The sequence below is a fragment of the Chelon labrosus genome (assembly GCF_963514085.1).
Source record: "Chelon labrosus genome assembly, chromosome: 7".
In the NCBI taxonomy this organism is placed as follows: Eukaryota; Metazoa; Chordata; class Actinopteri; order Mugiliformes; family Mugilidae; genus Chelon; species Chelon labrosus.
This window is the reverse complement of record NC_140343.1, coordinates 6,792,529-6,819,453: the sequence shown is the minus strand read 5'-3', so window position 1 is coordinate 6,819,453 and position 26,925 is coordinate 6,792,529. Positions and strand designations below refer to the sequence as shown.

The following is a 26,925-nucleotide window of genomic DNA, read 5'->3' as shown; positions in this document are numbered from 1 at the left end:
CACACTGCAAGTCGCAGAAAAAGGCACTAGAGTGGGGCTGTTGCTAGCCGTAGAAAAGTAAAAGCGATATACATTCATAGCTCACAGGTTATCTTTAACCGCAATCTGGGAATAAATACACAAAATGCACTTGTAGAAAAATAAAATGTAAAAAAGCGTGGCCCCTATTTGTTTTTTTTTCCTCTTATTTTTGGATTCTGGGAGACAAGTATGGCTACTTTTTCACGGCTTTTCTTTTTTTTTTTTTTTTTTTTTTTTAAACCCCCCTCACCCACCCGACCCTACCCGCCACTTAGAAGGCAATTCAGGAGTGATCCTCCACCGCTCCGGTCGCGAGCAGTCGAGCCCTTTCATGCACGCCAATATGGGGAATAAGGGGAGGAGGGATGGAGTGAGGGGCCTTCAGTGGGGAGGGAGGGGGGGGGCGTGGGGGGGGGGGGGGGGCTGTTTGGTAGGAGGTCAAGGCTCAGCTTTCAGTGCGAGGATGTAGAGAAGGGGAGGAGGGGGGGTAAACTCAACAGAACATGTGTTTTCGGACGTTCAGACAACAGAAAAAAAAAAAAAAAAACCTCACGCACACATACAGCACACGTCTCAGTGTCTTCATGTACAGTGTTTAGTGGAAGGACCTGGGAGGAAAACATGTGCATGGATCTGGGCACCACTTTAAAACATGCCCTCCCCGCCCCGCCAACCCCAGCGTTTATCATTTATAAAAACAGATTTACAACACACTATAATGAACTTGGGTTGCACACGATTTCCCCTATAAAGACAAGATCCTGCAGCTGAGACTTACTATATTGACGTCCACTTGCGCGTCCAAGAAAGGATTTATGACTTTTTTGTAAACTGAAAGTCACATTTTTATTCCTAATCCAACTTTTCGTGCTACACTTCCTGACAGTCTTCCTGACGGGAACGTGTTATCCCCCATGTTTAAACAGCACCACGTCTCCCTCCTTTCTTTAACGGCTGCCTTTTCGCTTAAAAGTTAAATCCGTGTCGGCACAAACATCAGACTGACTTTATTTTCTGAAAATTATGTCTGAAAAGCAGGAGACGGTTTGAACTGAGAGCGCAGCGCTAACAGAACTAGCCGCTTTACAGGTGTTTTTGCGCCTGTCCTGTATCTTTCAGCTGCAGGATTTTTCTGAAGGCTCGTGTAAACGTGTTTTCACGGCCACAGAGGGAATAAATGCAAGCGAAAATTAATCTTGCAGGCACAAAATCTGTGAAGAAGACACAAACTAGTCCTGTCAGAGACGATCTCTCCGTTCTAGGACTTTAGCATCTCGATCAACCCGGTGACTGATAAAAGACGGTTGTGCCTCGTCTTATTTCTTGCCAGTACAACACGTGCCCTTAAAGTATTTTATAGTGTGTTGTAAGTCATTCATTTGATGTTTACATGGGGGGGGGAGGGAGGCTAATAGAGTAAAGTGCAACCAGAATCTGTATTTGTTGGCATGTGTGTGTCAGTGTGCGCTCGGGGAAGGAACGAAACCGGCTTTGTGCTCGAGCTTCACAAACAGCGAGGAGTCAGTAACCACAAAGACAACATCTCTGCTTTAACCTCAGCAGTGCTCGCACACACACACACACACACACATATGCACAGACAACACACACAAACACACAACTCAAGAGTATGTCGGGAGAGAAATGAGCTCCAGCTGACAACGGTGGAGGGGGTTGGGGGAGTTGGAGTGTTCTGCAGAGTAAGGAGTGTGCGTGTGAAGGGGGAGGAGGAAGAGGAGGAGGAGGAGGAGGGGAAGTATTAGGTTTGCAGAGGCGGGAGCGATATGAGTGCAGGAGGGTGAGGGAGTGGGTGTGGGGTGAATTCCACAGCTCTGCACAGACTCAAGACAAGAGATGTGTAGTGAAAATCCTGACTGTAGACGGAGTTCAGCGACTCCTCCTCCTCCTCCTCCAGTTTTCTCCCCAGCGTCACGTAAAGGTGGTGTTGTGTCTTCGTGTGTGCTTGGGTCTGTTTGTGTGTTTCTGTTTGTGTGGTAGTTGTTCCATGTTTCAGTCAGGCCTGTGAACGGGCGGCTCGCCTCCTCCTCCTCCGCCGCCGCCGCCGTCCACACGCCGGCTTCCACTTCCTGTCACGTGGCCGTCGCCTCCAGGTAGCTCTGTAGTTTGCGGACAGTGGACTCGTCGAGTGAAAAGAGGTCAAAGTCAAAGGTGGTGTTGGTCACGTTGAAGTGGCCCGTCTCCTCGATCAGGTTGACAATCTGACGGAGAGGAACATCAATTAAACGTGACTCCTGATGCCGTATTTCTGCTACGAAATAAAACGTCATAAAACACACCTGCTGAAGGACGTTACGCTCCCTTAATGCCATCAATCTACGATGGAGGTCAACCAGTTCTTCTGTGTAGGCCTGCAGGGTAAAGCAGAGAGTGGTCAAAAGAGTTTATAAAATCAAAAAAGGGAGTCAAAATTCTGTGGATGAACCGCTCTCCTCTGTAATTTGTTTTTCGTCAAGTACGGTTACGCTAGAATTTTGACGGCTTTAAACTGATTTTGAAGACGGCAGGGCGCCTATTTAATCGCCAAGGAACTGAACCGATGAAGACATCTGATGCGCCGGTGGACTAAAGGGTGGCACGAGTTTAGATTTTTAATAAAATTTCTAATAAAAACACAGGAGAAAGTAATGCTCTGCAACAATGAAATCTATATTTTTGACCTGAATACATTTGAGAACAGACAGCTCACGTGCTACATACTGAGCGCTGCAGATATGTATAGCCTGTTTAAAAACAGGCAGCAAGTCAGCACCATAAATGGCATTTAATAGTTCTCCATAGTGTTTTGTCGCGTTAAAATAAAATTCTCTGAAGCCTTCTGCGGGCAACTAAATGTAGGAAAAGGAAAGGGGTCACGAAGCTTGTGATATCGACATGAGAACTCACGCCCACTGCTGCCTCCAAATGGGGTTATGTTTACTGTGTATAACATATATAATAGTATGTCAATAAATATTGATATAATACAGCAGAGGTTGCGCTAGACTTTTTCGTTGTCTGTCATTTTGACTTACAGGATCATAAAAATCCCGTCATAACCCATTTTTACCCGTCACTTTAATTGTTTTAAAATTATGACAACGACATATCCAATATCATTTAATTTTCATTCATTTTTAATTAATATTCAGTACCGGTGGAAAAAACGATTCGTCTCATAACCGGCCATCAAAGACAACTCAAGAATCATGAATCTGGACGTCTATTTAACCGGCTCAGTTGAGTCCTACCACGTTTGATTGATATAAACGGCACCATTCAAACATCTTACATCTCACTCAGGAGAGAAACAAAACGTACTAGCCTCTTACTCACTTACGCACAATACGCCGAGAAACGAAACTTAACCGACTCATAACCGCTGCTCGTGGATCCCTGCTTAACAGAGAGTCAGCAGACCCACTCACTCGGCCGGCAGAGAAACGAAACTTAACCGACTCTTACGCTACTAATCAAGAGAGACAAGAGCCAGTTAATATGCTTACTCGCCACCAAGTGGTTTGGGGTGTGAACTGCAGTCTGTCAAAATGACGCGACCCCTGTATTCAATAATACACAGGATAAGATGTTACATTTAGAGGCCCTGTTCAACTAAGAGGCCCTACCAAACCAACGGTCATGTGATATGACAATTAACCTATAATCTACATAAACTAAGTAAAAGCTGCTGGCTTGTAGGCCCAAAGAGCAGCAGAGGATACTTCAAACATTGTAAAACAAAAACTAACTAAACGCTGCTGGCTTGTGTGGCCCGCTCAGCAGCTAACCATAGCTACCAAGCAATATGAAGACAACAGGAACCTGGCCTAAACAGCAGCAGTATGCAGCGTGTCATTGGGATTTTCAAGTGGGCACCTCCTTTCACCGATGTTTCGTTAAGTTAAGCCCACGACACCTCGAGAAGGCTTAACAGTGACTTCCAGCGTCCTGGAGTCACCCCCCTCCACACCGCCACTGCACAACCCCGTTTTCCTCACCATTCGATGTCTATCAACAACTAATATAGCAACTAATAACCATGAGCCAAACAAACAAATCTACCATGATTCGCCCCGTTGATGCGGGCTGAAACACGTAACCAACAAACAAATCTACCATGATTCGCCCCGTTGACCCCTGTAACAAAGTATGAGTAAAATACTGATTATCACTTCCAACATTAAGCTACCCGTTCATTAGCGCGCTAACTGTTAGCGAGCAGTTGACGTTCTCACGACAAACGTTACCATTTGAGCGGCAAACAGTATTTCGTGCAGACAACTTCCTGTGTCACAATCACGCGTTCGATATGAAGCACACGACTTGTGAGATTACTGAAAATGTCCAGTTACGAGGCCGTGAACAACACCCTCTCTAGGCAGCACACCATGTAAATAGCAGACGGCAAGTCACAGTTAACATGCATCGTCCAGATTATTGGGTGTAATTATCGACGCTACTACACGGTACGCAAACTGACGGACACCAAAACGTGTTTATAGCTTTAATTTCAGATGTGAAAGATTGCATTACATCACCGCTAGACCTTTTGCTTTCGCTCTCCATTAAACTCAGATGTTTTAGTGTGAAAGTCTGACATAGGGCCAGCTTCACTTCATCACTTTAATAATCTCGTTACAAAGACAAAAGAGGGGGATTTCTCTTCCTGGGTTCAAAGGCCGGAGTCTGTCGTCGTCGCTGCTGCTGCTGCTGCTGGATCAATTCACTGGTCGTGACTGCATCTTGAATTCATTTAAGCACTCGGCGAACAGTGACTAAGCTGCTGTGCATATGTGTGTATGTGTGGGGGTGTGTGTGTGAGAGTTTAAGCATAAAAAGTTTGATTTACCCTTCCTACCTTGTCGTATCCCTTCTTCATCACCTTCTCCGAGCGAAACGAGGAGTCTGGACTCTTTCTGACCGACACCTGCAGCACAGACACCAGAGAAAGAGCAAAGAAAGAGCAAAGAAAGAGGAAATATTGATGTAGAGGCAGTGATGTGATGTGAGGAGATTATCTGGGACATTAGTGACCATTAATAAAGCTAAAATGTAAAAAAAATGTATAAATGAATCCAAACCTAATTCCTTGTTTGGCCTTGTTTTGATAGAAATAAATAAACTGCATAAAAAAAATGCAAAATTAAACAATGCATTGTTTTAGGAAATTCGTGATCATGTCAGCCAAGGAAAAACTGAGCAACACGACCATACGGTTAAATTTTAACTGAAATTAAACCGCTTCATTCTGGTCTGCTGCAGAAAACATATCACTTGTCCCGTGTTTAATAATACAAACTGATTAAAATACATTTAAAAACAAGCTGGCTGTATTTTAAATTGCAAATATGAGCTCTTGAATCTGATTTAATTGGGACCAGAGTCGGTAACAGGACCCACTGAGTCACACAAACCGTGGCTTTTTTGATTTTTAGCATTTGAAAATAAAAGCTATTCCTGTCAATACGTCAATTAGAGCAAAACGAGGCCCCGTGTGACTCACTTTGTTATTGGAGGAGCTGTGTTTCTGCGGGGGCGGGGCGGGGTCTCGACTTGGGCGGTGCGAGCCGTCACTGCTGTCACTCTCGCTGTCCAGGCTGAGTCTGACGGGGATAGAGGGCGAGGTCAGAGGTCAGTCACACACACACACACAGACACAGACTACCAGACAAAAACACACGGTCGTCCCCCCTTAGCAATGCACTTGTATGGTGGAGGAAGTGTGTGAGATGAGTGTGATAAAATCTTGGCGGCAATCAAGTCCATGTAAATAAATTTCAGGTTGTTTGAAAAAGGATAGTTTATTAAATGTAAACTTTTTCATAATATGCACTAAAGACTATTTTTAAGTACTGCAGGACACCATAGACACCATAACTTGTGCATGTGGCCTACGCTGGTGTGAGCCATTTATACTTGAGCGCTCGTCAGTCTGGCTCGCTCTGTAAAAACGCCACAAACACTGGTCAGCATTGTGTTTTTTTTTTTTTTTTGCCAGTTGGGTTAATTTTTGTTTCTACTTCCAGCATGAAACATTCGCAGAAGACGAGTCACACAAATGTTTGTATCTCCGAACGTCCTCCCCCGAAAGTTAACATTTCCTCGATGTGTTCCATCTTTATTGATCCAAAGCAATCAATTAGAAAATTGCAGAGATGCAGAAGCAGCTGGAAATACTAAAGCAGAAACACGCTACTACCAAGCGGACCAATCACAGCTCTTGTGATCTGCGTCGCCGCGGTGGGGAAGTCTAAACCGCCTATTAGACATGCTGTTATTAAGTTACTGGTCCAGCCTACTTGAGATCAAACTGGGCTGTGTGTGTGGCCCCCTGAACTCAAATGAGTTTGACACTCCTGATCTAGATGATCATGTTTGAACGTTCAAAATTAGATGAAAAATGAGAGGAACCTCCTGTGTCCTCTTTAACTGGCGACATTTTGTTTACTTCTATCACTTCCGTTTCTATTTTTGTGCCCTGGTTCGCTAAGATGTGAGTCACTGCGGCGATCCACTCATTCTACCAAAAACTTAATCACGATGAATCAGCTGAATAGCTTCTCTGAAGTAGTGCCAACGTAACAGGACGTCATCTCCTCTGTTGAGTCACTACAACCTTTCAGGCGTATTATGAACCAAACCAGTCTCATAAAACCGCTTTGCGATTACCGACTCTCTCAGAGGACAGTCATCACTCAGGCTGGTCAGTTGTCTCGTTGTCGTCTCGTCCTATTTTTGTTTTGTTTCGCCTTTCTCACAGTCCGTCCCCGTCGATATCTGGCTGCCTCATCTCGTCAGCACAAACAAACAAATGTAGTGACTTTCGGTTTCCGTTCGGTCTGTGCTCAAAGTGAACATCTGGTACTCACAGTCTGCGCACAGCTGTACGGGACAGCATTTCCTTTCATGTGCATTTCATTTCTTTATTATTATTATCATTTCTCAACTGTTCTGCAGATGTAGGCCATAAACGTGTCATGCTTTAGTCTTTTTGTATTACCAGAAGAATATAAACTCCCAGTCAACGGTTTTATAAGCAGGAATCTCATTTTTGGTACCCAGCTTAGTGCGCCAGGGCAAATTTAAAGAAGTGCTTCACATAAAATTGGTATTTTTCTGATGCAATGGAAACATCAAGAAAAGACCACATTCACAACCTCACACTAACGTCCGCCTCGGGCAATCTGAACCTAAGTGACCAGCTTCAGGTATGTGTGTTCACGCCCTGCACCTCCAGACTATTCTACAGATCCGATCTCAGTCTTGCACTCTGTGTGCAGCCCACTAGAACATTAGAACTGTCTATAATGGATCTCTACTGCTGTTTCAGAACCAAGAACAGTGCCGTTTTATATGTGTGTGTGTGTGTGTGTGTGTGTGACTTGGCCACACATGTGCAAGACCTGCACAAAACTCAGATCATAACTTGAACCCTGGAAGCTTTTATAAGCGCCGTAATCTCTGGTAATAAAGGTGAATAAGGACACTAGTGATTATTGAGGAAATAGCAACTTAACCACACACGACTCCTCATACAGCAACGTGATCGTATCAATAATTAACCACACGCTGATACGTTATTTGATGACAGAATCACACTCGTGTCCTCATATTAAATACGCTCATTTGTAAATTCTTGTTTAGATTCATTCATTTCTCTTATGTTGCTTTTTCCGAATGAATGAGGAGAAACTTTGTTGACGCTGACGCACCCCTGTTGAGCGTAGGCGGCCTTTAATGCGGCTCAGGCTCAGGACAGATCGTGCGTTCACACTACCAAAGAAATGAGGACAAATGTGGCGGAGAATGTGGTCAGAGGTCTAAATCAATGCATCCTTGGTGTGTTCACACCTGCAGTTTTTACTTGTGATCACCACAAGCACAGACAAAACGAGCTAGCTGTCATGATAGCAGCTCGCCTGCATTTTAAATGGGGCTTTGAGGAGACTGACCGAGATTCACGGTTGGGCGGGTTGGTCTTGATGGGCGTCTCCTCCTCTGAGCTGCTGTCGTCATCGTCCGACTCTTCCGACTGGATCTGCTCCACCATGGATCGCAGCGGGCCTGAGAGAAGAGCACACGGTCAGGTTTTGTTTTGACCGGACGTGGAGTGAAAGGACATCACGCCGTAGGACAGGTCCGCTCTGAAACGGCAAACGCACCTTGCCCTTGTTTCTGCCCCGGCTCAAAATCCGAGTCTGAACTGGAGTCAGAACTGGAACTGGAGTTGGAAGCACTGGACTGAGCCGACTGCTGTGAGAGGTGAAGAAGAACAGGAACATGGAGGAGGAGGAGGAGGAGGAGAAAAGAACAGAGAGAAAGTTGGGGGGAAAAAAGATGAATTTTAGACATTTAAGATACAACGTTCGTTATTATTATCAGCTTTAGACACCCATTTAGCATAAACTTTATCATGTCTCTAGATAAATAGATCAAACTTAGAGCTGGGAACATCTGTTTTTTAATTAAACAAATGTTTCAAAACTTTTCTTTTGTGAGAAACTGTTGCGTTGTGAGAGAATGAATTGAATGAATTTAGTTCCGTTACTGTCGGTCAAACAAAACATCACATCTGAAGACATTAACTAAGGCCCTTGGAAGCTCTAGCTCTGTTTTCTACAGGTTAACAAATGATTCCTCGATTAAATGAGTAAATAATCAGCTGACTGAACGATAAAAGAAATCATTCCTGTCTCTTTAACTTCCAGATGGATAGATCTGTCCTGTTAAAAGTTAAAGCTCCCGTCCGTCTCGTACCTCCGACTTCGACGACGCTTCATCCTCTGAATTCGACTCTTCCGACTCTGGGGGTTTCTTGGGCTCCTTCAGCTCCTGTGTGTCGTTTTTGCTTCTGGGCCAGCGCCCTTTGTCCTTGCCGTGTTTCTTCTCGGTGTAGGACTGGGTGGCCGCAGACGAGGAGGAGACGCGGGGAGACGTTCCTGTGAAGGCCCCGCTCGTCGGCACCTTCGGCCCCTCGGAGCTGCCCTTCTTCTGCTTCTTAGCGCTGGGTTTGGGGGACTCCACGGTGGAGGGTCGCTTCCCCGGGGCTTTGGACTCTGCGGGCCCTCCCCCGCCTCCCCCTCCACCACCCCCTCCGCTCCCAGCCCCCCCTCCTTTAGGGGACATGCCCTCCATCTTTGTCGACTCCTTCAGGGTGAGTTTAGGCTCCTTGAAGGCGGCCTTGGGCAGGACCTTGGGTTCATCTTTCACTTTGATCTCCGACGGCTTTTTTGAAGACGAGGATGAGGAAGAGGAAGGGTCGCGGCCGCTTTTGCTGCTTCCGTCTCGGTCGTTGTCTCCCTTCGACGTGGCTTTGCTCTCAGAGTCTTTTCGCGGCCGCTCGCGGTGCTCCTTGGTCAGCTTGTGTGGTTTGGGTCCTTTGCTGCTGCCACCACTTCCTTCTTTGATGGGTTCCTGGGGAGAGAGACAACAACAACACAGAAACAGCTGTTAATCAGACGCCTTGCGGTAACAGAGAGAAGGCGGCCGCAAATCAACAACTTGCTGGTGAATTTCATTGTCAAATATATTAGAACTTTAGCTGCAGGACACGGAGAAGGCTTCAGAGAAACCCAGCTACACTACCCCAACTTAAAGTACTATTAAATGCTATTGATGGTGCTGATTTGCAGCATGTTTTTATACAGGCTATACATATCTGCAGTGTTAGCACATGAGCTGTCTGTTCTCAGCGTATGTATTCAGGTCAAGAACATAGATTTCTCCGCTGCAAAGCTTTACTTTCTACTGTGTTTTTATCGGTGGCGTCAGCAGCGATTAGTCTGCGTCGATCTGACTTTCATCACATAACAGCCGGCTTTAAAAAAAAAAATCTGAAGTCGTGCAGCTCCTGACACTTAACAAACAGGCAGCTACTACTACTACAACTACAGACTACTCTGGTTGTACTGAGCGAATGTGCCAAAACGAATCCACCACACACTCACAGCAGCAGCTTTTAATAGAGCGCTCTGGATATAATTTCCACCCACTTATCGGGAAACTCTTTTACAGGTTTTCAAACTGACTCTATTAAACCTGATACGTACATAAGAGCGTTTATTATTTTCTTTCATCGTCTGTGAGAGACAGCGTCGTCGTTTACTTCTTCTGTGACTGCGGACAGACATGGCTGGATGGAAGGAAGTCCTCGTTTGGTCTCAAACTGCCGCTCAGCATACCGCAATAATAACACGGACTAATGAAACGTGTATTTCAATGAACAATTTTAGTTTTGTAGTGAATCATTTTAGAAGAAATCTGTTAAACACCACCGTAGTGGTCTGTAAGTCGATAGAGCAACTGAGACAACTCTGGAAAACGTACAGGGATCAGTTTCCTGTTTTCTCCTGATATGTCCCCTCTCCTGGCAGGCTGAGTAATTCTGCATCCAGATGCTCAAGAAAAAAAACCCAGCTGGTAATGATTAGAAGCCTGAGTCAGCCTGAAGACCGATTTAATGATTGTGTTAATGGTATTTCATCTATAAAACCTGTTTCTGTTGATCAATAAACAACGAATGAGAAAATTGGAGGTGACAATTAGGATGAGAAGTCCGGTCAACCAACCTTTGACACGTGAGTGGTCTTGGTCTTCTTGGGGTCCGAGAAGGCAGAGAGGGGGATGGTGGGGAGCATCGGGTAGTCCGGACTGGGTCTCGACACGGCTTCAGCCCCCTCTGGGACCACCATCACCTGCAATTAAACAGACAATCGTTATGAGGACTGATCTGTGGCTAACGTTAGAACTGGGTTAAAGAAAGAAAAAGAAAAGATATGTTCCTGATTTAAAAGATTTGATATGGATTCATAAATGACTCTGTGTTTTTAACTAAACACTATTTCACTGCAGCTGCTCGTTAGGTATCTCGCTGCAGTCTTGTCAAACTGGTCTCGTAAGACAAAGCCCCCGAGGCCACGTAACGAGATTAGTCCATGTGTGAGGGAGATCCAAGACATATGCAAGAAGTAGAAGTAAAATACTGTGGAAACAGCACAAATCTCTGTTAGTTTTACAGCAAATTAATTGATATTGAATCAAATCCAATCAGGAACTCAGTAGCGACGCCCAGCCCCAGCTAAGATATGCGTGTCTGAATGGACGAACGAAGCCGGTATCACTGTGGATCCATCTAGGTCTTCTTCTTTTACTAAATTAATTCAGTATTATCAATATATTTTGGGGAAAAGAAACTTCTTCTTTCTTCTTCTGTTATATTTCTAGCAGATCTGATGTTTTGGAGCATGTAAACACGTAGTTACATACATATTTAACGCCCATATAAAAAGGCTGGACTCTCGATTCATGAATGATTTCAGTCAGGTTGAAGAAATAATAATGTCAGTGTAATCGACCAATTCATAAAATCGATTCAACCAAATCATTAAACAATCTTGCTGTAGTCGCACAAGACAAATCACGGGAGATCACGCAATGAGATTAATCCCACAAGATCCAAAACATGACAGAAACTACAACCATCTTCTTCTTCGGTTACATTTCTAGCAGATTTGACGTCCCACAGCAGGGAGAAGAAGTTATAATCTGATTCATGTTTTCAGGAGTGTAAACACATCATACGAGGACTCTCCAAGTAGAATGATTTCAATCAGGTTTAAGAAATATTGTCTGTGAGTCTCATTTAAGACTTTTAAAGACCTGCAGACCTCCTAGACTGGAGACAGGTTATATAGATTAAAGATTAAAGATTGCAGAAAGCGGAAGAACACTTCTAAAAGGATTTGCATCTCCTCCCACTTCACAACTCTACTTGACAGCTTGTGGTTAAAATACAACACGTGGTAGCGGCTCTTATTGTTCGCTGCAGCGTCCACTGTTGACACACTGAGTCATTTAGTCGTTCGGTTCGGTCGACCAGCCTCACCCCTCCAGCTTTGATCAGCTTTCTCCTGAATTCTTTGGTGGGATTGTTGAAGGTGAGCTTCTCACAGCGCAGGTGGTTGACCGGCGGGTTGCCCTCCAAGTTAAGGAACAGGTCGTAGTTGAAACAAACCTTCTTCGGCTCCTCCTGTAGGAAGAGGAAGAGAGAGAGAGAGAGAGGGAGAAGGGTAAAGGCTGTTTTAACGACATGTCTGACACTGTTTTGTGTTTGGCTGCCAAGCACGGCTCTCGGTACCTAAACATTTCACAACACGCGATAAAACGCCCAATGAATGAACTATCACCCTGAAATTCAATAAAACAGACGGAGCTGAAGCCGACGAGCTGATAAGACACATTCCTGAGCGACGGCGTGGAGTTGTGGACGAGAGGGACAAATAATAAAAGCAGAGGGAAGTGCATCAAGACGCTTGAGAGAGAGTTTATAAACACAAACGTATTTCTGGAAGTGTGACGACGGATTAATGGTTGCTGATATTTACATTCCTCTTCCTTCCCCCCCCTCTGAGTGTTTTCTTGATGTTCCTGACACACTGGTCTATTGTGTGTGAGTTAATTGCACATAAAAGGAGGATGTAGCACATCTGGATGCGGTCCAGAGGTTTAATATTATAAGCGGGATATGATGGTTCACTAATGTACACACACCTCTTAAACATTGGCCTTATCTTGTAACGAGGGTTAAGTGGTTTCTTTCTTTCATCAATCTTTAAACGGCCGCCAGTATAAAAGCGTGGGTTGCGACAAAGTGTCTCCACGTCACAAGTGTTGTACAAACACAATCAAGCATTGAGATATACACAAAACCGACAGAGGAGGGTACGTTTAAGACTTTTCCTAATGCCAGTCTCCAAATATATCGGCCCATGAGAGGTTCTGGACCATCACTGCTTTTATGTGCACTTAAGTAATTGGATTATTCAGCGGTTTTGGGCAGTAACCTGATTCTGGACACATCAAGTAAAAGGGAAACCCGGTTTTCTTAATCCAATTAAGGAATTAACCTGATTAACACGAGTTGATTACGGCTGGAAAGAAACCGATTTCGCTTTATAACCTGGATTCATGTGAAGGTGATTTCTCTTTAACGCCAAATTTATTGCTCTGCAGAAATATTGTGAACAATAAACACAACTCGAATCTTAAATCCAGATCCATGCCGCCGCTCTGCACCGTACAACAACCACACTATCCCGGAGACGCAGACCGCGACAGCTGTAATTGACCCGGCGCGCATTTCCTCTTCCTCGCCCCTAAGCGGCCACAAACCACCCGCCACTCGGACGTCTTCTCTTTCTTCTCTGCGTCGCTGCGATTTCAGTCAAAGTCGCTGCTGTTCGACATTTATTAACTTCGACTCAAACACCAAGCCGCTCAGTTTCAGTCGCCATTGTTTAAAGTACACAGAGAAACTCAACACGACACGCTAGCCGCCGACTGGCACTGCACCTAATGTGGTCCGTGATTTTGACCACATCCAGTTCTCTCTTTTAAAATCCACTTCAAAAGCAGCATATTTGGATTTTGGATTTTATTTTCCACTGGGCTCAGTGTGAAATTAGACTTTTTGTGAGAAGATGAAGGAAGTCCAAAGACAAACGTACAGTTATATCTTTATACATTTGGTTTTTTTTTGTTAGTTTAGATAAATATTTTCAAGTTATAGAGTCATATAATGACTACAGCCTTGAAGTATAGACTCTCAGCTTTAATCTGAAGGTATTCACATCCAAATTGGAGTAGAAGTGTTGGAGTTACAGGATATTTTTAAATATACTGTCGATTATTTTCAGGGGCTCAGAAGAGTTGGAAACTACATGGAAAAAAAGAGAATATCCTCAAATAGAAGCTGCACTCATTCATTAGGATAACTGTAGCTATCACAGTTTAATACCGGTGTCCAGTCGCTCTCACCTTGTTCTTGAAGTAGACCTCAATAGGCATGAGGAAGCCCGCGTAGCCCGACTCTTCTACTTTGTACGGAGGCTCCTTGCATACTGCAGACAAACAAATACAAGGCTTATTGAAGGGATGCCATATTATTATGCATCAGTGGAAACTGATGATAATAATTAAAAAAAAAAAAAAAGGAGTTGTAATAAGGCTGAGAAACAAATAATACACAACATTAGCTCAGAAAGAAATAAGGTGATTATTCTACAATAAAGGCAGCAACAAGCTAAAACAGAGAACTTGACCGATTCTTCTTATTCCACAGTTTGAACCTCTTATAAACATATTCATGATTAAATTCTGAACATATTTATTCAGCGCTTTCTTTTATGACCGTGTTTTTATCCTCATCCCGGTTTATTTCTTCCTTATTGCGTTGAGTGCTGTATATTAAAATAAACTCCCCGCCGTTGCGTTGTTTGCACACCGATATTGCGCCGTCCTACCTCTCTTGGGTTTGGGGAAGCTCTCGTGCAGGCGGAAGACAACCTTCTCTACAAAGTGCTGGATGTCGCCGGTCTCTGGCCCCCGGACAAATACCATCCAGTCGTGGGTGAAGCCTTCCGACGTGACCTTCTTCCTCAGCTGAGCTCTGTGGCCCAGCTCCAGCTTTACCTGCACTGTGCACTGAAAAGGGGAAGAATAAAAAACAAATACATTAACTATTGGGGGAAAGTAAACGTGCAATATAGGATAATCAATTCAGGTCTGGAAAAACTCCTAGTATGCAATTTTTTCCTTAATCTACCAAAGATTTCATGAATGAATCTGTTATTAATTGTTCTATAAAGGATGAGAAAGTACAGAAAAGTAAAGTAAAACTTTGTTTCATGACTTATTTTGTCCAAAATCAAAAATATTCATCAGTTTTCTATCACATCAGATAAAGAGGAGCAGCATATTCTCATATTGTAGAAGCTGGAACAAGAAAATATTTAATCTCTGCTTAAAACAAACCAATTAATCAAACCAGCTACTCGCAGGTTAATCGCTAAATTGATTAATTAAAAGATGTCCAGCCTGATTTCAGGTGCCTCTTCTACATCGTAATTAGTTTTACTATAACATCGCTAAAATGATGACCGGCTTATCGTGGGCCTGCTGACGTAGAGGTGAAAAGATTAATTAGTTGAGTAGATTCATCAATGACAAGAACAATTTGATTTGTAGGCAAGTCGTGATGATTTCTATTTTATGTTTGAACATAATATAGAGTATTAGAAGCCATAACAGAAGAATTTAAGTGAATTTAAGTAATAATTTAAAGCAAAAACCATCCAACTGCTGACAGCCACTGGATCTGGTTTAAAATGTTCTGAATGTACGTTGAGCAAAACATCTGAAACCGAACTCTTCTTCATTATTTTTAACAATTTATTTTAGACAAAACTATTCAGAAAATAGTCGATAATGAAAGTTACACTGAGGTGCAGCACTGCTCCTAATGTAATCCTGCAACAAACGCTACACAACGAACATAAAGTGTTGATGCATTAGACTGCATCCGTTTAAATAAAAGCCTCTTAAACATTTTTTCAGTGTTTCATCACAAACTCGTGATCCTAGGGCTCTTTATTTTTCTTGAAGATTAGTCGATTAAATGTGATCAGACTGTCTGATATCGAAAACAACTGTAAGTCATGACCGTTCTTGGCAAAGATAAATTATAACGGCAGAGAGACACCTTGTCCACTGAGGTGTCCTATGAAATAAACATAAGCAAAGCCGGCGGTGAGATTAATCCGAGGAGCCATTATTCATCGGTTCCACCTTGAACAAAACCTCTGAGTCTCCACTTTGAGAGCGAGGACTTGATAGTCAAGAGGAGACAAACACAAAGCTGGACTGATGTCAGGACACTCCCGGTGGAATGGGAGCGATTAGCTGCCCGAGGCGATGGATCTCAAAAAGGTTTGTCCAGAAAGAAGAGGGCACGTCGCTGGGCTGCCTCTGTCTGCCAAGAACAATGACGGCGGCCGGAGCCACGCAAATGAAACTGTGCTGGTGGCGACTGCCCCGGTGGATGAGGCTGAGTGAAGAGGCTATGGAGATGGAGTGCAGAAGGGAAAGAGGGGTAATGGTGGTGAGGAGGAGGAGGGGGAAGAGGAGGAGGAGGAGGAGGAGGGGGACAGAAAGGCACTTTATGTCCAGGGGAGGACTGAAGAATGTGGGGATTTGGCCCCGGCGCTGAGCAGCTCGTGAGCTGGGACTGAGTGGGGGGATTAGAGGAGACAGGATTGAGATGAGCTGGTCTGGCACTCTCCGGTTGACTCTCTCTCTGTCTCTCCCTCCATGCCTGGCACGCTGCCCGGCCATTCTGTGGCATTAATGCCCTTAAAGTCCAGACTCCACCACACCCACAGCGAGCAGCCGTGGAGTCAGCCCGGCCAACGGCAACCCACGCTGCCCGGGGAGCCCACGAAACGGCGAATGTGACGAGTAAAATCGGGATGACAATGAGCCAAAGGCGGCGAATCTACACCAGAAATAGAGAGGACACAATAAACTCAAACCATATAAATACTAGCTGGAATGAGCCGCAATCAATTAAGCAATCAGAAACGACTCTATTAGTCCCAATTATCTGACAGCAAACTAAACATCTTTGGGTTTTGCTGGGAGCTGTAGGATCGGAAGAAACTGTTAAACGGCTATTTTTCCCTATTTCCTCGTATTTTATGGACGGAGCAATTAATGAACGGGAAAATTACAGACAAAACAAATTGATTACGAAAAAATAATTAGCCGTGCCACAGCGGGGAATATCCGCCAATAAGCCAAACAATAAGAGACGGGGCAGAGAAATTAGAGCCGACACAATTAGCTGATTAGCTCATTGTTGGAGAGTTAATGAGCAACGGTGAATGATGAATGGAGATTATTTATATTGTTCTCGCCTCTGTTTGTGAATTCGTTGCGTTGCTTTTGCATCTAAGTGATCGTGAACGTGATAGAAAATTTTCATGGATAAAAATATTAATTTGATCAATAATAAAAATAACAGTTAGAGACAATATGACAAAGATTTTGTCTTATTTTGACTGACAGACATCTAAAAACACAGATTTACCACAAAATAAAACAGATTCTCAAAACAATGAAAAGATTATTGAAATAACCACGAAATCTAGTTTAATCTACAAATTTATGGTTGCCACTAACCACTTTAAGTGACAATTAATCTAAAGCGCATTGTCATTGAGTTCCCAAAGTTCGAGGGGATTTCTTCAGTCTGACCAAAATCAGGGGATAATAAACTAACATGAAACTAAGAACGTTTTATATTTTTAAAGCTAGAAAAAGCTACATTTTCTGCAGTTTTGGTACAAAAATCGCTACAGGTGCAGATTTAATCCTCTTGAACTTGAAAAGACATGCAGACAGGTACCGAAACTGTCACAGCAAGCATAGACGTCGTCATAAACACCTGAGAAGTACAAAAACACGTCGAATAAAACCGACTACAGATAATAAGTAAGTTTAAACAACATGACACTGTAAAAATAAAGACACGAACAGAAGATAGGGCCGGTGAAGATGGACATTAACTCTGCAGAGGACGTAGATTTAGAAGCAAAACAACGGTCGCGTTTCTCACTACATCGTGTTTATTCAGCCAACTTCTATCAAAGGCAACGCACGGGATACAAAAAAACAAATGCCACAAAGCGGCTAATATTTAAAAGATGTGAGCATGCCCTCTATCCATGTCTCTCCATCTCAACAACACAGTGCTCCAATTGAGGGGAAATACAAATTTTGGCAGACACACTGGCTCCCATGAAAACAATGAACTCCCAGCTGCCGTGTAAATAACACCCCTCATGACTAAGTTAATCTCCTCCAGCTATTAAACGATTAAAATAAAAGTCAGAAAGTTTTCCTGGGAGAGGACACACACGGACGAGCGATGCGTTTGGCGAAGCTAAATCCAAACTAAGTCCATCAACGAGACGACACCGATGGAGGTGAAACGGTTACTTGTATTGGAAAGTGGTCAATCCCTGAGAGCCACGGGGGAGTCGTAAATAGCCTATCTGCAGCACCCAAAGAAAACAAGTGGGTATTGGAAATAGGGTGTGTGAACGAGTGTTTGGGGATTAAAGAAAAGCTGCACAACCACTCATCCTGTCACCCAAACTGCAGTGTTGAAACAAGAAAAGAAAGTAGAGTCGTGACCCTACTTCACCGTCCACGTACGAAGCAGTTTGGTTAATAAAGCTGTGTTAAGATGCTCTAATGAGCAATAAGTGATTTTAAAATAAAACACGTAATAAACGAACTTCAGATTCTCCTCTGGGTCCGACAGGTTGAAAACTAATCCCAGAAACCTGCAACAACAGTTCAATAGGGCGCAGATTAAAAACTGTTTAAACTGTTTTCTCTGAAACTGTCTTAATGAGAAGTAAATGTTAAGACTAGAGGCATCAAAGTTCATACATTTCATTTAAACCTTTAACACCTGAGCCTCAAAATGTCCACCTGGACCTTTTTTTGCTTATTCCGACTATAAAAAGGTCAGAAAATGTCCCGTGCGTAGACGCTTTTGTCTATTTTTTCTAGAATACCTGCAACTTTCAATATCCGCCAGTTATTTACAATCTACTGCATCTTATAAGAGTATAATAACCTTCCGGGAGAGGCGCAATTACCGTAATGACCCCACATTGGCTGTAAAGAGCAACGTCTCACCTTTCAGAAACCGCTGGAGTCCTTCCGATAGCGCAAACCGCGACATAATTACGGTAATCCAAAGATAATTGGCTCAGTTTTAGAAAGTTAAAGCCACTTTTTTTATTTTTTTGGACGCATGATCAACGCACACAAGTTCTGTGATTGTGAGACAAAGTTTTGGAAACCAGGAAGCGAGTCAGCACTAACTGTGTGTCCGGCAAGCAGAAACAACGAGAGCAAAGTTGCCTTCGTTTACTGTCGTTGTGAAGAGTTACCAACCGGGGGCCCCGATACCACTTGCTGGCCAAGAACACGGCGGATGCAGAGATACCATCTCGACAAAGGTAGACGACTTTCAGATAGTTTAGCAACGTAGATGCAGCATATTCTCTGAGAATGCAGCACGTTTGAGGTTATTCTGGAAGAGTACTAGAAACCTTTCATATCCCTTTAAAGTACATTTGGAAGAGTAACAAAATGTGCGATTATATATTTTATCCAAACGTTATGATGTTTAGTTGTATTCGTGAGGCCAGACATAATAACAGAAACACCTACGATTATAGTTTAGCCTTTAAAATGACAACAAGTCCCCTCTCTCAACAAGAAGTAAACAATAAAACCAGGGCTGACACTACAGGTAAAAAAATGTGCAATTAATAGTTTAACTATGGACAATCGTGATTAAACATTTGAACTAATTCATTGCCCTAATCTTGAAATTATAAAGTTTATTTGTATTAGTGAGGCCAGAGATTAAATTAGAAACTATTAGCCTTAGAAATGAAAACATCTCCCCTCTGAAACAGTCTCACTGAGAAGTAGACGTTAAAACTAGAGATGTCAAAGCTGATGCAATAAAACAAGTAAGAAGCGTGCATTAAGTCTGCGATGAACTGCTCGTCAACTCTGGACAACTGTGCAATAAATTGCACTTAAATACTCCAATCGATTGTCAGCCCCAATCTTAAAGTTTATTTGTATTAGTGAGGCCAGACACTGCGAGAGGAACGACTTGACTGCGTACTTTAAAAAGACAACAACTCCTCTCTGAACTAGAAGTAAACATTAAAACTGGGGCTGTCAAAGAGAGCGAGAGAAAAAGTGTAAAATTTGATTTCTGGTCAACTGTGGACAATCATGTGCTTAATCGCGATTAAGTATTTGAATCAGATGACAGCCATAATATTAAATTTATCAAGCTTATTTGAACAAGTGAGTCTAGACATTAAATTATAAACTACTGCAGATCAATAGGGCACAAACCACTGCCTTTAAAATGAACACAACTTCTCTCTGAACCAGTTTGCAGGAGAAATAAACATTAAAACGTGTATTAACGTAGAATTAGACCGATGCACAACGAGCTTTGTGTGGCAAAAAACCCTCTCAGATGTAACAAAGGTCACATGCATCACAGAGGAGCAGCTACCCTCTCCTTTTAACTCGCTGCAGAGGAGCTCCTCTGGATGCACTTTCACAGTCAGAGTTAAAACTTCAAAGGGCCCAACGGTGAATGGAGACAAGTTCCAAGAAAGCGGCTGAGCCACTTTCCATGGGTGTGTGTGGCCTAGCCATCTGAAATACAGTCCTGAATAACCTCAGGCATTTGGAGAGTCACCCACTCTGCAGCAGTATCTCCTTTTACAGTTAGCAGATATGTAATTTGCTTTAAACCACTGCCATTCTGTTTTTCTGCAAAATAAATTATGCACGTTCATAATTGGGGCATAAATCTGTGAAAATGTACACATGCAGCAGGGATTAAATGTGAGGATCAAAGGACTTGCAGTGCTTAAAAATTGTTACACTCTGCAAAACGGGATTCATGTTCAACCACTACATGCTGCATGCTTTTTTTAGTCTACAACCATGAATGTGCTGAGCATTAAACATTAACCAACTGTTGGCAAATAATGCATAGATATTGCTTGAGGTTGTGTGCAAGATGCCTGGCTTTATTAGCCCTGTGTGTTTAGGGTTTCAGGCCGCTGGCAGAGGAGACAACACCCCGCCTCTCCTCACCAACCTGGAGAGGACAAATCTTTTCCCCGGCGCCTTGTAGCGGCTCCTTAGCCTTTAGCCAACGGCCGACACTCTCCTGGTAGGTGCATTAGCTTAGCTTAGCTTAGCTGCACTAAACCTCGACTTAAATTGGCCGTGGGGGGTGTCTAACAGCGTCCATGTGGTGTTTAAAGGCGGCAGGGCAGAGTAGAGACCAGGTGTGGATCTCTTTGTGTGCCTGGTTTGTGGCTACAGCTATGCAGCGGTGCTGAATGGTGTAGTACTGAGGCCAGCTAGCGGTAAATACCGATGTATGAGTGCCCAGCTAGCATAGCTCCAGAGCCAAACAACTACGAGTTCATTAGCAGCAGGAGCGTTTTTTTTTTTTTTTTTTCTTCTGGGCTAGCTGAACAGAAGATCCATTCCTGCCCTGTCGGCGCGCAGCCTGCTGCCATTTTCACCGAGAAAAAGTTCAAACCCGGAAAGAGACACGAAAGCCACTGTACCTGGTTCTCCATGTTCCCTCCGGCCTCAGTGATTGTTGTATTTATTTACAGCGGCGTTTGTGGAGCGTCTCCCCAGCCTCTGCTCCTCATTGTGTGTCAATCCAGCCCAGAAGCGGAAGGCAGACGGGCTCCCCTCCCCTTCCAGACGGCTGCTGGCAGGCAACCAAAACAGAAAGCTCGCTCGGCCAATCGGAGGGACGGATATTTAACCTCTCTTGAAAGCGGCCAATCAGAGGGCGCGGGGGGCGGGGCGCCGCCTGAGCTGCAAATACAATTAAAGCATTTCGTGGTGGTTCTCTCGAGTGACAGCGAGCCTGTCCCAATGGCTACAGCTCTGTTTCAATTGTAAAATGCACACGATGCTAATTGATTAATCGGGTCTCGATTGCACAAGGTCGGCGTTTTTATCTGTGGCTATTAGTGTGACGGGCTGTTAAATCAATAACATTAACAATTAGGCGTCTATCTGATTAGAATACTTTATTATTAAATGCACAAGTGTGACAAAATTAGAGGAGCTACATCTCAAAGTGTGCAAAGTGTACCACAAAAATGTTACATGTTATTTCACATAGAGTTAGATTGAGAACATTTTAAAGTTATTATGCATTTTCAGTACTCACAGTTATAAAGCCCTGGGGTTTATTACTATTACTAATAATAATACTACTAATAATAGAATACTTTATGGTCTATTATAATAATTATTCTCCATTTGTTCACATATTAGAGCTCACAATTACCCATTTTTCCATATATTGCACTCAGAATACAAGTGAACCTCCTCAGTGATCACTGCACAAAGCGTCCATGTGCAAAATAAGCCTTAAATAAATACTTAAATATCAAGTTTAGTGCTTTTCATGCAACATTTAATAGTTGTGCACAGTTTGTTAGTAGATTAAACTGCTAAACTGTACATGAATTAAACCTTAACCAACTGCAATGTTAAAGTATACTGCTAATACGGGCTAATAACTCAAAAATCCATAAATATAATAACACTCACAGCGAGAAGGTCCCGGGTTCGAATCCGGCTGACTGGGCCCTTCTGTGTATGTGCTCCCTGTGTCTGCGTGGGTTCTCTCCAGGTACTCCAGCTTCCTCCCACCGTCCAAAGACATGCTCGTTAGGTTAATTGGTGATTCTAAATTGGCCGTAGGTGTGAGTGTGAATGGTTGTCTGTCTCTCTGTGTTAGCCCTGGCGACAGACTGGTGACCGGTCCAGGTTGTACCCCACCTCCCGCCCGATGACAGCTGGGATAGGCTCCAGCAGACCCCGCGACCCTTAACAGGAACAAGCGGTTACAGAAAATGAATGTCCATCATCACATGAATGAATAATAACACGTTTAGGGGCTGTTGTGCATACAGATAACTTGACTGTAGGGCTTTGTAGTTAAGTGTAAATCATGATAAATGCTGTATTCTGACATTAATCAGAGGACTTAACTAAAGAGACGATGTACCAGCTCCATTTCCAACATGTCATGTGAAAACAAAGCCGTATACATCTTCAAATTGAGGCCATCTCTTTTATACAGACTCTGGGAGTGAGGGTCCATATCAGTCCAGTCTCTGCCGTGCTCGGACTTTGATGTGAGATTATTGGGCCTCCGCTATGTGACAGAAGGTCACCACGCTCCCACTGGCTCGATGCCGCCCCTTCCTCCTGACGCTCAAACTGATCCAGCCTGCCTCTCAGTCAAATCTGAGCACGAGACGTCCCACGTCGCTGTCAGATTTGAGGGTGGGTGTCCGGCTTGTATTGAGACATCAACCTTTAAATCCTCCCTTTCAACGTGTGAGGCAGAAAGACAAACATCCCACAGTTTTCACACATGCCACAAGTTTATTGTAACCGAAATTAAACATATTTTTAAAACTAGCCAACAAGTGCAATGTACTAGTCTAGTGTAGCAACACTCTTATCAAAACATGAGTCTGGTAACATGCTATTTGGATTTCACTATGGGGCGTGTTTCAGCAGATACAGACAAACAAAATACCTCTGCACGTATTTGAGAGCCAATTTGTTGTAAACAAATTCAACTCACTGGTGCTCGGTGGACGTGTACGACTACATTGCTGTTACTATTCTGTCCATCATCGCATAAAGCCCACCTAAACAATCTGACGGGCTTGCCAGAGTATAATCAGTTCCTGGCAACTTTCCGCCACAAAAGCTTGTGGGTGGGGACGTTGGCCTGGATTCTAACAATGTACAGTCTATATATAAGACACGTTACTGTAATGTCAGTCAACCGGGAATAAATAAATAGGCATCATAATCCTCTAAAATACATAAAATAACAAAAAGATATATCAAATATTCACTTTTGTTTGTTAATGCTGTCAACTGGTCAATTGTTTCGGTCATGCTCTATGCAATGTCAACATGAACAGCCTTTAAGGATTAGTCCACATTTTTTTCTGTGGCAGGATGGACACGAAGAACAAGAGTCTGTGTTGGCACATCTAGCAGCCTGAACTGGGCCTTGACGCAGCCTCATTCCCTTTCTGGACGCACCATCGCCTAAATCTGAGACAACAGATTAAATGTTGCCTGCAGTTTTAATTTGCTTTGTTTGTAGACAGACACACACATATTTGAGAAGAGTCACCCGCTAGATTAAGGAGCAGGTCATACTGGATCAAGCCTTCTTGTCTTCTCCTGAAAGAAATATAAACGTAACCATAGCATTATTCTAAATCTCTTCTCTGTGACTATGTGTGAAGCAAAGTGACCCTTGATATAGTCAGCTCTCATTACATAAACATGTCGCAACTTAAGATAATAGCAGAACAAATAAACTACATTTATAAAACAAACACATAAATTCAGCTGTACAGACGTGAAGCATTAAAGCGTAGGACAAGGCATTCATACACTGCTAGACATGGTCTTGTTTGTTTTCTTGACAGATTTTTATATTTGTTTTCGTGTATTTCACCGTGTTCTTAAAGTGAGCCTCGATTTGCATGAGGAAGCCGGCAGAGCCCGACTCCACCACTTTGTATGGAGGCTTTTTTGCATACTGGGAAAAGAGGCAAATGTGTTGACGTAAATACCTTTTCCTGGTGTAAGCCGTGTGAAAAGGTGCACTTCTTAATGCTTTTTCCCACACAACACACAAATTACTGTGCGCTGACTTTGTGAATAAAATATGTGCAGGTTATTCATTTGTTTATTTAAAAGGGACAAATGCATAAAGACACTTTCTGAAACTAGTTCCTCAATACACGTCAGTAAAAACTCATCAAAATGCACATTATTAACGCACAGTTTATAATCAATGCTGTGCATGAGCTCATACACTCACTTGCTAGTTCATTAGGCACACTACAATATAACAGTCCTGCATTAAATCCTCCCTTATGACTGCTATAATGTTCAGTGTATGTTGAAACAGTGCCAGAAAGAACAAAGGTCAAAGGTCAGAGAGGTTGTTATTGTCATTTCAACCACATATAGCAGGTGCAGTACAGTGAGATGAGAGGTCGTTCGTCCAGGACCATGGAGCTACATGAGGACATAGTACAATAAAGGTGGTAATTCAGCTGTAAGATCATTTTGGATGATGTAGCCTGTGGTGCTGTTAAACATTCATTCATTCATCTTCTATAACTGCTTGTCCTGTGAAGGGTTGCGAAGGGGCTGGAGCTTATCCCAGCTGTCATTGGGCAAAGAGGCGGGGGTACACCCTGGACAGGTCTCCTGTCTATCACAGGGCTAACACAGAGAGACAGACAACCATTCACACTCACACCTGCAGCCAATTTAGAATCATCAATGAACCTAACGAGCATGTCTTTGGACGGTGGGAGGAAGCTGGAGTACCTGGAGAGAACCAAGGGAGAACATGCAAACTCCACACAGAACCTTCTTGCTCTGGGGCATCAGTGCTAACCACCACGCCACCGTGTCGCAAGCAGTTAAACGTATTCAAATCAAAAGTGCTTCTGGCATTTAGCCGAGTCCACAGACTAAAATGAGGCTGTCAAAATAATAGACAGGTGAAGCTAAGATTTAGTGCAGGACTGTTTTGCTTGACTAGTGTAGGTAAGTTAGTAGATCTGACGGGTTAGTATACATGAAAGTGGTGGAGTTGTTATTGTGGCTGCAGCTCTGGACAGATTTTAATCAGGACTTTTGAGAAAATAATGAAATCATGAATCTGCTTCCAAGTGGTTGGTAGTGAATGGGTGGAACTTTTAAACCTAAGGTGCAGTTGGTTTGTGCAAAGGTCATCCAATTGTGTAGTTTCCCTCTGATGTACACAGGATGTTAACAGCAGATAACCTTTACCTCTCTCAGGTTTGGGGTAGCTTCTCGACCTTTTCTACCAACAGCCGCATGTCCTCGGTCCTTGGACAGAAACAGTCCAGTCACAGGTGTTACTTTCTCCCTAACTCTAGGTTAAAATACATTGAGAATCAGCTCCTTCTGTGAAAAGATGAGCTATAGCAGAGGCTATTTACCTCCTTCTCCATGTTATATATGATAATATTTTGGGTTTATCCCCAGTTTCTCTTCCTCAATCCAAGCTCCCTCTCCAGATAACAACTGTTAGGCCAAAAAATAATATTTCTCTACCACCATCTGTCTATTTAGAATAATAGACAAAGTACTGTCGTATTACTGCTGCCCTCACAATTTAGCTATTTATATTAGCAACTAACCGTTACCAGTTATGTCAGTTATTGCTAACGGTTACATGTAGCTATTGTCTTTTCCTGTGTAAATGTCTCATAAATGTTGAAATATAAACTAACCACCCTGTAAAAAGAACAATATACAACCCTGAACAATGTTAAAGATCACACGAATAATGTGTGACAAAGTTTAGATGGCTTCTTGCGGTGCGAATAGAAGTTTGGAGTAAGTTTTTTGGTCATGTTTGTCCCTCGGGGCTTACCGTAGCTGTATGCGTTCTGTGGCTCGGATCGTTAAGGACTACAAACATGGATGCAGTTCACGCAAACTATAAAAAAACGTAAATAAACTATTTTTAAGTTAATAAACGTATTCCAACACATAACTGAACGCTTAAATGTTTTGCATAATATAAATGAATAAATAAATCTAAAACTAAGGTGAATTAAATTATTTATTCACGTGATATTTACTTTTTAAAGAGAGTCTTTCAGATTAAAAACGTTGAGGTGTCTACATTCATATAGGTATCTAGGCCTATATTTACGTGTAATATGTATTTATTTATAATTATATGGATTTCTGTTTTTACAATATAACATTTTAAAATAATACATTATAGCCTAGAGGACATTAATATGAATATTAGGACCCGATTATTGACATAAATGGAAAAAACACAATTTGACAGACACCAAAACTGTATAAGAAAGTAGAGCTAGTAATACTTATTCTAAGTTATCCCTATGTTTGATTGGAGTCTAATCAAAAAAGGATTCGGGACATATTTGTAACAGCACACTGCATGTTCTGTGTCATGTAAAGTCTGAGTGAACATAGGTATAGATGAGAGAATTGTAGTTTCACCTGTGACTCAAGTTGTTGCATGTATCGTAACATTTCATCTGCAGCGAGAGCAGGTTTCTACTTTAAGACGTTTCTCTTCAAACAGAAGAAAGCTAGAGCTCCTTGCAGTCAAAGTCTCTGCGGAGCTCAGACTTTGATGTGAGATTACCGGGGCCTCAGCTAGAAGACAGAAGGTCACCACTCTCTCACTGGCTTGGTGCCTCCCCTTCTCCGTCTCCTGCCGCTCAAACTGATCCAGCTGGCCTCTCGGTCAAGCCCGAGGTAACGGAGGCTCATCTGGGTGTCCGACTAGCAGTGAAACGTTTCAATCTGTAGAGAGACTCAAATTTCACACTCAAAGCTTTA

At 43.0% G+C, this 26,925-nt stretch overlaps 1 protein-coding gene across 2 annotated transcripts; it reads right to left on the bottom strand.

Annotated features, from left to right (window-relative positions):
- Nucleotides 1-480: 480 nt before the first annotated feature.
- Nucleotides 481-21,152, bottom strand: LOC311490171 (protein ENL-like). 2 transcript variants are annotated; one of them, XM_084547533.1, is made up of 12 exons: nt 21,057-21,152; nt 14,319-14,499; nt 13,834-13,916; nt 11,903-12,046; nt 10,587-10,712; nt 8,776-9,432; nt 8,181-8,271; nt 7,971-8,082; nt 5,522-5,621; nt 4,868-4,945; nt 2,319-2,390; nt 481-2,240 (listed from the first exon to the last, which is right to left on the bottom strand). In XM_084547533.1, exons 1-12 carry the CDS (start codon nt 21,066-21,068, stop codon nt 2,112-2,114), a joined length of 1,785 nt encoding a protein of 594 aa, XP_084403659.1. In that variant the 5' UTR covers nt 21,069-21,152; the 3' UTR covers nt 481-2,111. The 2 variants fall into 2 exon arrangements, with proteins under 2 accessions (XP_084403659.1, XP_084403660.1); XM_084547534.1 differs by having other exon boundaries at nt 4,877-4,945.
- Between the last annotated feature and the right edge of the window lie 5,773 nt (nt 21,153-26,925).

What these genes read in the sequence shown, in the direction of transcription:
- LOC311490171 (XM_084547533.1), bottom strand. An exon ending in AAGCGTCGTCGAAGTCGGAG is followed by an intron (nt 8,272 to 8,775) that starts GTACGAGACGGA and finishes CACCTCTCACAG; the next exon opens with CAGTCGGCTCAGTCCAGTGC. An exon ending in AGCGTAACGTCCTTCAGCAG is followed by an intron (nt 2,241 to 2,318) that starts GTGTGTTTTATG and finishes CCTCTCCGTCAG; the next exon opens with ATTGTCAACCTGATCGAGGA.